The 13,024-nt window shown below is 42.5% G+C and overlaps 1 protein-coding gene across 1 annotated transcript; it reads right to left on the bottom strand.

The window, feature by feature from the left end:
* Positions 1 to 6,494: 6,494 nt before the first annotated feature.
* On the bottom strand, positions 6,495 to 12,761 carry LOC149836837 (polygalacturonase 1 beta-like protein 2). Its single transcript, XM_090007922.1, has 4 exons — positions 12,714 to 12,761; positions 11,796 to 12,628; positions 10,697 to 11,711; positions 6,495 to 7,040 (listed from the first exon to the last, which is right to left on the bottom strand). The coding sequence occupies exons 1-4, from the start codon at positions 12,759 to 12,761 to the stop codon at positions 6,495 to 6,497; spliced, it is 2,442 nt and encodes an 813-aa protein (XP_089864048.1).
* Between the last annotated feature and the right edge of the window lie 263 nt (positions 12,762 to 13,024).

The following is a 13,024-nucleotide window of genomic DNA, read 5'->3' as shown; positions in this document are numbered from 1 at the left end:
AGCATCTCTACCTCGGATGAGGCCATTGCACAAGCATATGTTGGAAATTCAAAGTTTGCCTTGTATGTTATGTGTAAAACTAAAGAAAAATGTGAAATTAGTGAACACGTAGAAGTGTGATTCTGACAGGGGTTGCATTGGACTTGCTGCAAAAGATGATGAGGAAAGTTGAGGAGTGTCTGTAAATAATGGCTAATGTTGGCTTTCATGAGTTGTAGCTATTATGTAGGTGAGGAAATGAGGAAAGAAATAACCTATTCTACTAATTCTTGCTACAGTTAAGAGTAATTTACAGAGAACAATATGGTGTCGAAGAACTCTGTGTGGTTGGGTTGTTGTCCAGCAACTTATGAAAGATTAGCTGCAATGATGTGGATTGACTCTGGGAAATATGTGAGTGCTTGTGATGTAGCCTGGAATTGACATACAGCTTATTTGGGGACTTGTATCTTTTGTGTGCTAGCGAGCTCTCTTCAGACTTCACCCTTGCCTGGTCAAAATACATGGCAGTACCAAATCAAAGATTCTAGTTGAACCTGGAAGGGTTAATTTTCTCAACTTGCAGTTGAGGTTGGTAAAGGGCTCTTCAGTTAAAACTAATTGATAAGGGTACTAGTCAACTTTTATGCCAGTTTAGTGGAGTTCCAAGTTGATTTCAACCATCATTGTTAAAATCCCTTCCTGACAAACTTTAGCATATCATTGATGAATTTGGACGAAAGCTCTTTTCTTGGAAAAAAATGCTCTACTTCACGTTGTGAACCACTATTTTACAACTGTAGTACCAAAATTGGTACAAGGATGCAGATATCCGTCTAGTAGCACAACAGAATTGTACTTGTTTTGTACAATGTGTGTCTTCTGCTGTTGGCCGATAGTGTTGTGTTTGTACACTGATATAGTCCAAATTGTCTTGGTGAATGAACAAATGAGCAGTTGCTGGTGGATCATTTGAACGCATGCATATCCTTTTCTATCTGCTTGTGTAGTGGGTGTTTCATGTGTCTTTTCAATGGGAGAGCTATGCCACATGTATCATTTACATCATTTATGCTGTTTTCTCTGAAGAGGATTTGCATTGTCATGATAATGTTCTATTACAGTATATTTATGTTGCATATGCATTAATTGCCTTGCTGTTGGGAAGTTTATCATTGAGTGCTTATAGGACCATCAACATTCTAACTGCTCTGTTCTTTTCAATGGTAATTTGGTCCAAAGTTAAGCTTGTTGGTATAAGTTGTATTGCTTATTCTTACTGATTGTTGTTGTGCTTTATGTTTTGATTTTTATAGGATCTACACTGGCGTCCTATCCTTATGGAACTGGATGTAGCAAGAAAGATGGCCAGTTTCTTTGGTAAGTTTACATTTTAAAATTTCTAAATTATGGCTAATACTTCTTTTCCCCGCGTAGGAAGTGTTTGGCTTAGGCAGCTCTTACTAACTCCAGACCTAAAATTGTCCATGGCTTTGAAAACACAGTTTTTGAGACATGAATTTGGTCATTTGTTGCTTAAACATATCACTTGAAACAAAATGTGTCAAGTTCCAGCCGTAGGGTTCTCTCCAGTTTCTTGTTTGGAAAAAAAATTCTTTAGGGATGGACGTGGGGTTACATTGATGCTTCTGTTAGTTTAAAATTTTAATTTTGCTTTTGGAGATTGATAGCTGCATGGGATATAATCATATACTAGAAAGCATCCTGTCCTTACGGATGGGTCACATTAGAAATCATTATTTGATTGAGAGAAGTGAAAATGGTATCCACAAAACAATTATATCATTTTACAATGATGAGCTGGACAGCTACTCGTAAACAGATTTTTTTTTTTTGAAGAGGAGAGAAATTCATTGATGAATGGGAAGAATTGTCTCAATATCATACAAAGAGTAGGCCATGAGAGATGGCCCCAAGAAATATGGCAAAGACAGCAATAAGATATATACACAAATAAGGCAATGACACACCCTATGGCCAACAGAATTAGGACATTCCAAGCCTAGCTATTCCAATCCATGATATATCTTCATTATCCCAAAGTGATTGCGCACAGTTCTTGATATTCGCTTGTATTCTGTGATGAATGACTTCAATAGGAGTGGCCAAGTCTTTAAATACTGTGCTATTTCTTTCCAACCAAGTAAACCATCATGCTTGCTAAATGAATCCACCACTTCCAAACTCTTCTCCACTTCTTGGATCTTCTCGGTTTTTCTGGGCCTAGAGCATGATTCCTCTCTTAGACACTAGGCATATCCTCCAGGCAAGCAGAAACAACCTTGAATAGAAGGAGCAGGTCCAAAAGAGATGAACCTGATCGATTCTCCTCATTGCAATAACACATAACACACTGATTTGCCATTTGAAGCCCCGATTTCTTAATGTGGTCTAATGTGCGCACTTTACCGAGAGTCAAGGTCCAAGTAACAATCCTGGCTCGTGGGGATGACCCCCATCCCCATATGGTTTCGAGCAGGAGAACATGCACCCCAGCTCCAAACCTTAAAAAGTAAAAGGATGATAGCCAAAACAGACGATCCCGAGTGATGCACCATTAAATGCAGTCTTGCCCAGAACCCAGTTTCCATTCAGCTAACATTTGCATAAGCTGAGACCACTTAGAGAACTCAACAAACCTTGGGTTCCTCCTTAATTGCTCGAACCAACCTGATGCTTGATCCCAGCAGTCAGAAACCGAGCAGTTTGGCTGAGAAGAAACAGAAAATGAAATATAAGAACATTCAACAATAATCAACAATTACATCCCAAAATATTTGCCCTGAGGAAACAAACTACACTACTTTCTCCGGGAGGCGGTCTATTTTCCGGCATGTGCACATAATGTGGACCCTATAACTGGACTCAATAACATCTGAATGATTTAAATGTGTTCCCACGACTAAGAAGAGGGCATCGTTTCTTTGAAAGTTAGGCCACAAATACTGCTCGTTACTTTGATCATTAGCTGTGACAAAGAAACTTTATTGCCACTCAGCATTATAATTGCATTAAAGAGGAGTGTTGAGGGTATGAATATAGAAAGAGTTGAAGGTTCAGACGTCAAGAGACTCCAATTCCAAACAGCATGGGTGGCGGGAAGCTAAGGAAGGATCTAGAGTCTCAAAAGATCAAGCTTGTACAATCTAGCAACCAAAGTAGAAAGCTCTCCTAACCGATCCTACAAGTTAGCTGGTGAAGGACTTACCAAGTCAAATTGTAATCTTATGAGATTGGGACTAAGTTGTCCATCCTCAATTGTAGAAACTTCCCAAGATTATAATGTAACCATTGACAGAGAATACACAGGGAGGAGGCTCTTCTCTATCGTTGAGATAGGCAGAAAGAGAGGAGAGTGTTTTCATAGTGGATGTAGGTGACCCTGACCGAACCACTTTAAACCGTGACTTCTCCATTGTGGTTTGTTTGCTTTTACAAAGTGGAGTCCACTCTTTGTGCTTTATCTAAGCAAAAGCTGTACAAGATTTAATCTTTTTCCTCATGCTTTTTATTTTTCTTTAGTTTTTTTTTTCTTTTGGATGACGAAGTTATCCACCAAAGTGGGTAATCTCCGAGTAGGGTCACCGACACCTGTGCCCTTACGGCACCTACCAGTAAAAGGCACCTGCACACCCGTTGAGAATCGAACCTGGGATGAAGGTGCCAGCACCTTCACCCCCATGCGCGTTCGGGTGACCCATGCTTATTTATTAAACCCAAAAAAAAAAACTTGTTTTGTTTTGTTTTTTGTTATTAAACAAGCAGATCTTATATCCCACTTATTTTTTAACCATTTACAAGAAAACTTCTATCTATATTCCTAATCAAAATCCATTAGATGATAAAGCTTTTTTTGCCTTAATTCAATTTTGAGATAAAGAGAACCCCTTTCCTACCTTTTTTATGAGGATCTTTTATATATTACTAAGGTGAATTCTTTGTAGTAATCAATTGCATGAGAGCTGAGATACCTATCAATTGCGAGACCCACAAATCACATCATATGTACCACCTATTTAAATTGGATTTAGAGGCCCGCAAATAGGTCATGTACGGCTCTTGGTTAGGCATGCCTTGTCCAGATTGGTTCCTGATCTGACCCCTGTCATCTATGTCTGAATTATTGGATCCAACCACATTTGAAAGACTCACGGACAATCTAGTTGGGTCCATGTAATAGGACTCTAGTAACTTCATTCACAATTTTTGTCTTGAAAACCATGGGATGGAAAGAATAATTGGGCTTTGAGATCATTCCAGCATGAATTATACATCCAAACTATAATAAACACACGGTATGCATGCTCACAATCGTCGGTGCACATCCAAAGCTGCTAGTAGCACCTTTTCATCTTTGTGCTTTGTTGGATGAAAATGTAAAAGGTCTGGCCCCCAAACGTTGGAGCCGAGTGGTTAGGGTTGAAAACGGTTCTTATATGGGATGGTGATTTTGCAAATTTTAGCTGTACCGGATCCAGAACGAACCGACTCCCCAGTGTATTTTATGATCCGGTGAAACCTGTAAAATGCTTTCTTGCCAGAGAGGGCTTTCGGAAAATGTGGTTCATTTTCTCAAGTCAATGTCAAACAGAAACACTAATATTCACATATGAGAAAGATTATTTGCGAAAGTTCTCTCAGAACTTGAAACCTTGCAACTTGGAGCAGGTGCACATGTAAAATATCAAAAAACAACTTATGATGTTTTCCCATTAACATGCATCTAACACATGAGAATCATGTTTGTTAATGAAACACAAACCAAATTTGAGGGTGACCCTGCCAATTGCACCACAGAGAAATGAAAGTTTTCTCTCCTATGTGAGCCTCCTTGCGATAGAGTCAATTCTTACTCGTGGCTTGAATAACTTCTCTCCTAGTTAGTGGATCCTTCACACAACCAAAAGATGGATGAAATTCAAGTATAACATTATTGTTTTGAGTAAACTTTTGAACAAAATAAAATTTTTTTCTAAAAGGCATATGCAATATCTCTCTCAAAACAAATGTAGTTATATCATTAATAAAACTACCAATGTGAGATATAACCAAAATTGTCCTCTTACTAACTTTAACAATGTTATTGCCCTGATAATCAGAATGAATGAACAACGAACTCAAATCTAGTGTCATATGTGATGCACCAAAATCTAAAAACCAGCCCTTATCAGAGTAATTATAAACTGATGCTGGATAGGTAAGTGGACCTAGGTCTCTCTTTGCAGAAGGCAACATTGACGAGCTCTATGGCCTGTTTTGTCACAATATTGGTAGGTCATCGATTGGTTACTGTTGCTGCCTTGTTGAGTGTAAAAGCGATCACCTTGTCACCCACGCACACAACCTCTTGTTCTGCCTCTATTGAATCTGCCTTGGCAATGACCAAAGTTGTTGTTGGACCGTTGATTGAAGTTAGCTTCTGGGGCACCTTTCAATTGCAGACACACGATCGTGAATGGGCTACATACGCACCCTTCAATAATTCCCATACTTCATATAAAGTCCTTGGACTGACCACCTGCGTGTGGTCAGGTTTGGTTAAAGATGAAATAAGCCAGCTTAGAAGAAGCTAGTCTTAGTGTAATTTGATGTTGAAACACCTGTTTCCTTCCTAGGCTATGTAATTGATTTGGAGTTAGTTTTGCACCATCGATGTACTTGTATAAATCATATGATATTAATAGTGGGAAGAATTAAGATTCCCATATTAATTAGTTGTCTGATGACGACTTGGGACTCAAAGAGTACTGGAAAGTGGCAGGAGCAAGTAATGAAGGAAGAAGATAGGAACTTAGCTCCAAACGGTTGTTGGATTGCGATGAGGATGACGACTGCTCCATTTTGCACCAGTGTGTGCTTTGATACCATACACGAGCGTCACACAAGAGGACGAAGTTGACGTTCCCTTCCATCAGAGAAACAAACGGCCGCTAAGGGGTGCCCTTTCAAATTAAACGTGAAGGGACAAAACTGTCCTTTGATGGCGGGACAAAAATCACACAAAAAAAAATATTTTTAACAAATGTTGCATCCATAAAACAAGTTATTTTTGTTTCACTCTTGTTACTAAAAGAACAAGATGGAGGATGTCAAGGGCCTACTTCTTTAATAGGTCAGCGATGGTCCTTCCTTATCGCCACAAGCCTTATGATCGCTTGCTTGCCATTGCAGAAACTTTGATAACTGATAGTGCAAGAGAGCAAAAGAATAGAGAGAGAGAAATCGCAATCACTCAAAAGCAATCACAAAAAAAGTGAACAAAAGAAAGCTCTTCACATTTTCATTCATTCACATTTTTGTCTGAGGGCTTGTTACAGTTCAAATCTATGGACTAACCCTTTAGGGTATTGATCAACCCGAGCCAAAGTACAGGGTGGCTCAGAGAAAGTTACAAGTGATTCGACACTTGACATCAAGACTCAACCAAACCAAAAACAGACTCTAGACACAATTGTACAAATTAGGTCACAGGGGAATAGACTCCCTCCTTCAAATCATGTGCCGCCATTGGCGCCATCTATTTCGTGGTAGGCCCTGACTTCGGCTGGATAGCGGCTCTTCATCCAGAATGCTGGCTCCCACGTCAGCTTCGCTGTCTCCTCCCACTGCACCGAATACTTCTTCGCTTTGCCCAAGTAATTGACCTTGTGGCAAAGGATCTTGCTGAGACGCTTCTTGGCCTGTTCTGCTGCCCGGACTCTTTGCAGGATAGGAACACGTTGTGGCACCCTACGTTCTAGATCTCCCTCATCCGCATAAAATAGTTTCAAGTTGCACACATGGAACATCGGGTGCACCTTGAAGTCATGGGGCAGGTCCAACTTATACGCTAAGTTGCCCACTTTCTGGGTGATAGTGAATGGTTGCTCGTACTTCCTGATCAGTCTATGGTGTCGTCCACGAAAGATGCTTGTGAAATTCAGGTAAAGTTTCACTAACATCTGGTCTTTAACACAGAACCAAGCAGGACGACGATACTTGTCTGCCCACTTCTTCGTCCTCTTGGCCGCTTTGTTCAGAAACGCCTTCGTCAGCTCGGTCTGCTTATGTCAATCTCGAATAAATTGATAGGCAAATGATGTCCTTCCTTTCTCATCCAGCTGCCTGCGCATCTCCTTCAATTCAGTTGGCCCCATGCGATAAGGGATCATGGTATGTGGCTTTGTTGCAGGGGTCAATTTTAACTTGAGGTTGACCTCGCATCTCGGTGGTAGACGTTTTGGCAGTTTCGGGGGCATCACTCTCCGAAACACAGCTAATCATGGGGCAAGGGTCAGTTGCACTACTGTTTTCACCTTCATTTCTTCAGTGTGCACAATGACTAGGGATGTTTGATCTCACTGCTTGGTACCCTTCTTCAATTGCATAGCAGATAACATTGAAGACTTGTCTCCAAGAGTAAGGCACTGCACCGTGTGTGAAAAGTTTGGCTGCATGATTGTTAACGAGTTGAACTTCGGCATTATCATCATATTCTGACTGCGAAAAAACTCTATGCCCAAAATCATTCTGTAGTCGTTTAGGGACACCATTGAGAAATTGGCTTTGCCGACCCAACTTCTAATTTGGATAGCCACATCTCTTGCTTCACCATGGATTGACTTAGCCTCAGAGTTCACCATCTTGATGGTCCTCTACTTTGGCTCAGGCTTCAAGCCCAACCACTCTGCCTCTTCTCTCAAGACAAAGTTATGCATGATCCCAGAGTCTACCATCATCATAGTAGACTTCTCATTCGTAATGACTTTAGGTACATGAACTCTTTACTAACCGACATGCTCTCAGTTGCGCAACTTCTAACTGCATTTATGGTCTGCGTGACTTTCATCCTTAGTTGTATAACCTAAATGTCACTATTTTTCGTCTGTACTGCATTGGCTTGCTCATCATCCCTCACGAGGTGCTTTAGATATTGCCTAGCGATATGTCTATCGCCACAGAACCAACAAGTCACAATCGGTCCTTTGTTGCCATTATAGTTGTGCTTTCTATAATTCTGTCTCTTGTCAGAATAGTGTTGGGTCGATGCCTCACCTTTATTGCCGTGTTGATCCTCCTTCTTGCTTTCATGGTCTGGCTTATTCCTAGCCTTAGTTGATGGAGTGAAGAACTTGTATTGTGTATCCACTAGTCGCTCGCTCGTCGCATACACATTTTTCAAAGTCTCAAGATTACTCATTTTCACTTCGGACTGTGCCTAAGGCTGTAGTCCTACAATAAACAAGTTGAGTCTATCTTCATCTGGCATATTGGGTACGTTTAGTATGAGCTTTTGGAACGTTCTGATGTAGTCTATTAAGGCTCCAATGTACTTGAGTTCTTCCACCATTTGCTAAACTTAGCATTGTACATTTTTTGGCATGAAATAGTTTCGTAGATCAGTTTTGAAGGCTTCAAAGGTATCAATCACGCAATGACTTCTTTCCATGTCATTATATTTTCATCTACACTAGGCTATAGCATCTCCGACAAGTAGAGCTACTGTCGCCTTCACCCTGAGGTATTCGGCTAATACATTCTGAATGTCCAAGTAGTGTTTTAATTGAAATCAAAAGTTTTCTATATCCTTTCTATCATTGAAACCATTGAATTTAGTTGGCCTTGGCACATCTATCTTTGATGGCATATCATCATTTTTGCAATTAAGGTTAACTGTCTCTTGCAGAGTGCGATTCTTCAGCTGAAGCTCCTCAACTTCAGTCTGCAGGGTGGTCACTGTCATAGTCAGCGAAGTAACATGTCCCATAAGCAAGTTTACCTGCTCTCGCAGGCTTGCCACCTCATCATCCAATCCTATGAATGACTCAACTGCGCGTGAAATCGCTTCCTCGTACTAAGTCACATCAACCACCAGTTTGTTCATGGTTGCGGCCATCTGCTCATGACCCCGAGGTAAACTCATCTCCTCATTATCGACAACTGTATTTTCTTTGGTGCCCCACAAGTTATATTAGGGTGGCACGATGTCTTGCTCATAAATCGCGACTTGTCGTTGCGTCTCTCGACACTGACTCCTGAGTCCCTTCTTCAGCTTGAGAATGAACTCTAATACCATTTATCATGGGCCTACTTCTTCAATAGGTCAGTATGGTGCGACAGTCCTTCCTTACCACCATAAGCCTTCTGGTCGCTCTGCCGCTGCAAAAACTTTGATAACTAAGAGTGAGAGAATAAAGAGGGAGAAAAATTATAATCACTCAAAAGCAATCACAATGAGGGTGAACAAAAGAAAGCTCTTCGCATTTGCATTCATTCATATTTTTGCCCGAGGGCTTGTTACAATTCAGATCTACGGGTTAATCCTTTAGGGTATTGATCAATCTCAACCAAAGTGCAAGGATAGCCTGGAGAAAGTTACAAGTGACTCGACACTTGACATCAAGACTCAACCAAAGCAAAACAGATTCTAAACCTAACTGTACAAAATAAGTCACAGGAGAACAAAGAGAATAAAGAAAAAAAATATTGTCTCGACGGGCGCATCCCTCTCTCTCGCCCGACTCTCTCTCCTATGCAGCGAACAAAGCCTGATCCAGATGTTGGTGGTGGTGCTGCTGGGCACTGGTGGAGACGGCTGCAGCGCCAAAGTGTGGAGTGGAGATCGTCCTCGTCATCTTTCTCCACATAAACGATCGAATGCTGAGGAAGCAGGTAGCTTCAACCTCTCTGTCTTTTTGTGTTCATTTTTTTTTCTTTGTGATGAATCTGATGGGGTTAGAAGAATTTAGGGTTATGGTTTTCTTTGTTTACAATTCTTGCCATCTTCTTGCAGCCACACAAAGGTTTCATATGGCAGCGTAGCTAGAAAGCATCCTTGGAGGGTTGCTGAAGCTCTCGCTGCAGTGGTTTGTCCTCTGGGAGCTGTTAAGATTTCTTGATTTAGCAGGGTCTCTCTCTCTCTGAGTATGCTAATGAAAAAACATATTGAATCTCAGATTATAAAAACGAAATTTGCAGATTTTGAATGTGGACAGCAAAGGAAATGAAGTACTTCACCCCTCATTATTACACACGATTTAAAACCAATTTTGTCACTATCATCCTGAATCGGCAGATTGTATCTATAGATACAATACTAACCTGAATCGGCTATTTTTTAATAATTTTAAAAATGCTTAAAATTAAAATTTTAATATTATTTTAATGGTTTTAAGTTTTTAACATGTGTCACGTTTTTATTGTCTAAAAGAACCCACTTTTGGAGCAATGACATCATGATCTACAACATAACAGTTTTAACACCCATTCAATTTAAAGAAAAGGAAATCGATAACAGAGAGCAACCAACAGAGACTACAGCACATCTACACCACTCCTAGTTTTCCTCTTCAGCAAGCAAGCACAAAAATTGAAAAAAAAAAGTTAAAAAAAACCCTGGGCTCCACTCACACCCTTCAACTTAAACAGCCATTTTATTTATTTATTTATCTATATAATAACTGGCATTAGGCAGACCCATACCAGTTTATTGATAAACATGTACTAAACATACAGGAAACCAAAATCATAATATGGGAATTAAGCACAGATGGTGGTTGGTTCACCCAGTGGCGGTCTACATATATAAGAGCTAATCTAGCTAATAAACGCGGCAACCGTACTAAGACGTCTAGGTAATAAGCGCAACCATGATACGACTTGAACTGATACAAAAGAGACAATAGTGATGGGTCTTCCTAACTCAACCAGCCCTTACCCAGATCATGTCATTCTCAAAGATCCAGTGGCAGACCTCAGTCTTCCCCGGTTTTGAACCTAATGCTATGAAGGCTCCATGGCCTGCTCCCCATGCACTGGTGTCCAGATGACAGATTGCTACTCCATGGTTGATCTTCTCCTTGCTCTTCACATCCAGCAGATCAGCCTCATACACTCTCACAATGGGAACATCATGACAGTAGTACACCAAATAAGGGAACAAGCTCTGGTGGCAAGAAACAGACCTGGTGATCCTCCCACCGTCAATCCCCTTCACCTTCCCAATCTCCACATCCTTCCCCCACCCGTTTGTTGATTCGGTAGTCCTCACCTGAACATTCTTCCCCAGCACCGACGTCGCGAAATCGATCATGTCTTCGATCGAAGTCGCACACTTCTTCGTCTCTCCCCTGCTGGCCTCCCTCTCGCACTCTGCCAGAGTGTTCTTCATCAGCCTCTCCATGCTAGAATTTTCCCTAGCATGGAACACCCTCTTCAACTCTTCGAGCTTCAAGCTCGAAAAAGGCAATTTCTCGGAGATCGACCGCGGCAGGAACGACCTCACCGGCATCCTGTCGCGAAAGTCCGGCATCGGAATCACTGTCCCGGGCTTCAGCATCTTCTCTCTGAAGAACTTCCCGGGCTCAACAACCCACTTGTTCTTGGTAGCCTTGAGACTGACATCGGCGCCAGGAGTACTAATACTGGTATTATTATAAATTGCAAAACTTACCGTCTTCTTATCAGCATAGTCCCCAAACGAAAATGAATTGTTGACGCCGTAGATCTTGAACCCAATTTGGGGTTCAATAGCGCCCTGGCCATACCCCTTGAATGTGTCGTTATTCACATCGCCGGGTATCCGAAAGACGGTTGGGTCAGAACTCTTATTGAAAGGTTTTGCATAGTTGATGAAATCCAGCTTGGGGGAAACACCATTCTTGCCATACGAGATGAACGAATCATCACCACCATTGCTGGAGTCTCTGTAGCTAATGAAGGTGTCAATACTACCATTGCCACCATCACCATAGCTTGTGAAGTCGTTCTGTGGCACATTGTCCATCTTTGAGTAGCTAGTGAAGGTGTCGATACCAGCATTACCACTATCACCATAGCTCTTGAAGTTGTTCACTGGCACATTACCATTGCCACCGTAGCTGGTGAAGGAGTCATTGGCTCGAGCCCCGCCCTCGGCGTAGTTGGTGAAGGTCGAGGCGATCACATTGGAGGTATTGCCGTAGCTCTCGAAGCCGGAGGGGACCCCCTTGCCCTTCCTGCCATAGCTGGTGAAGGATTGGCTCCCCGAGTTCCCATTGTCCGAGTAGAACCGGAAAACCCGGTTCCTGTCCGAGCCGTCCGTTTCGTAGCTAGAGAACCGGAGGTTCGGGACGTTGATGTTGTCGGCGTAGTTGTCGAACCGTCCCGAGCCGCCGGAGGCGCGGATGCCGTAGCTCGAGAACTCGTCGTCGCCGACGTTGACGTTGGGGAGGTAGGACTTGAACGAGTCGGCGTGGCCGACCGAGCTGCGGCTGTACCGCTTGAATGAGTCGGCGACGACATTTTCGCCAAACGAGTAGTTCTTGAAGAAGTCGGTGCCACCCACCGTTCCGGATCGGTAGTTGGTGAAGTTGCGATCGGAGTATGTGGCGAAGTCGACGTTGGGGCCGTGCTTCTCGAGGCTCGGGGAGGGGTCGGGGAAACAGAAGAGGTGGGAGGCGTCGCAGAAGGAACGGAGGTGGGTGGGGAGGGAGCCTTCCTCCGCGTACCTCTGCAGGAGGGACGAGTTGAGGGCGTCGAGTGGAGATGCCTTCTCCGCCAGGAACGTCGGAATCCGGGCGTTGGGAATTCGCAGGTTCCAGTATCGAAGAAGGGAAGCCTTTGCAGAGAAAGGGTTGAGGCCGCAGAGCTCACCTCCTGAGACAGTTACCTGCAAGAAAAACAGGGAGCAAAGTGCGTGAGAGCGATAACTGGGAGGTACCCAAGTGGGAAATGGCAGAATTTGGAACACTCACCATGAGAAATGGGAGGAGTGCTAGCGACCAAATGAGTGATGCCACCATCCTTGGACCTCTCTCTCTGTGCTATGTGGTGGTGCAGGGATGGCAGTAAATATAAAGAGCGTCCTGCTTTTACTTGCTATTTTTCTGTTTTTTTATTTTTTATTTTTGTTGAAATATTAATTTGTAATTGTAGCGTCATGTTAATAGCCAAGATAAGGTTGGCTTAAGTGCCTTTGCTAGGTTATATGTCCCCCCCCCCCCCCCCCAATCTTTCGGGTTTCCCATCTTATCCTCATGTTTGTCAGTGTTGGAGTTTGATGAGA

Source organism: Nuphar pumila, chromosome 5 (assembly GCF_984573655.1).
Source record: "Nuphar pumila chromosome 5, dmNupPumi1.hap1.1, whole genome shotgun sequence".
Taxonomy (NCBI): Eukaryota; Viridiplantae; Streptophyta; class Magnoliopsida; order Nymphaeales; family Nymphaeaceae; genus Nuphar; species Nuphar pumila.
Note: the sequence above shows the minus strand (reverse complement) of the source record. Positions and strands in the feature narration are given on the sequence as shown.

What these genes read in the sequence shown, in the direction of transcription:
- LOC149836837 (XM_090007922.1), bottom strand. Translation starts at nt 12,761, where the DNA reads ATGGTGGCATCACTCATTTGGTCGCTAGCACTCCTCCCATTTCTCATG. An exon ending in CACTCCTCCCATTTCTCATG is followed by an intron (nt 12,629 to 12,713) that starts GTGAGTGTTCCA and finishes TTTTTCTTGCAG; the next exon opens with GTAACTGTCTCAGGAGGTGA. An exon ending in TATGGTGATAGTGGTAATGC is followed by an intron (nt 11,712 to 11,795) that starts TGGTATCGACAC and finishes TGGTGGCAATGG; the next exon opens with TAGTATTGACACCTTCATTA.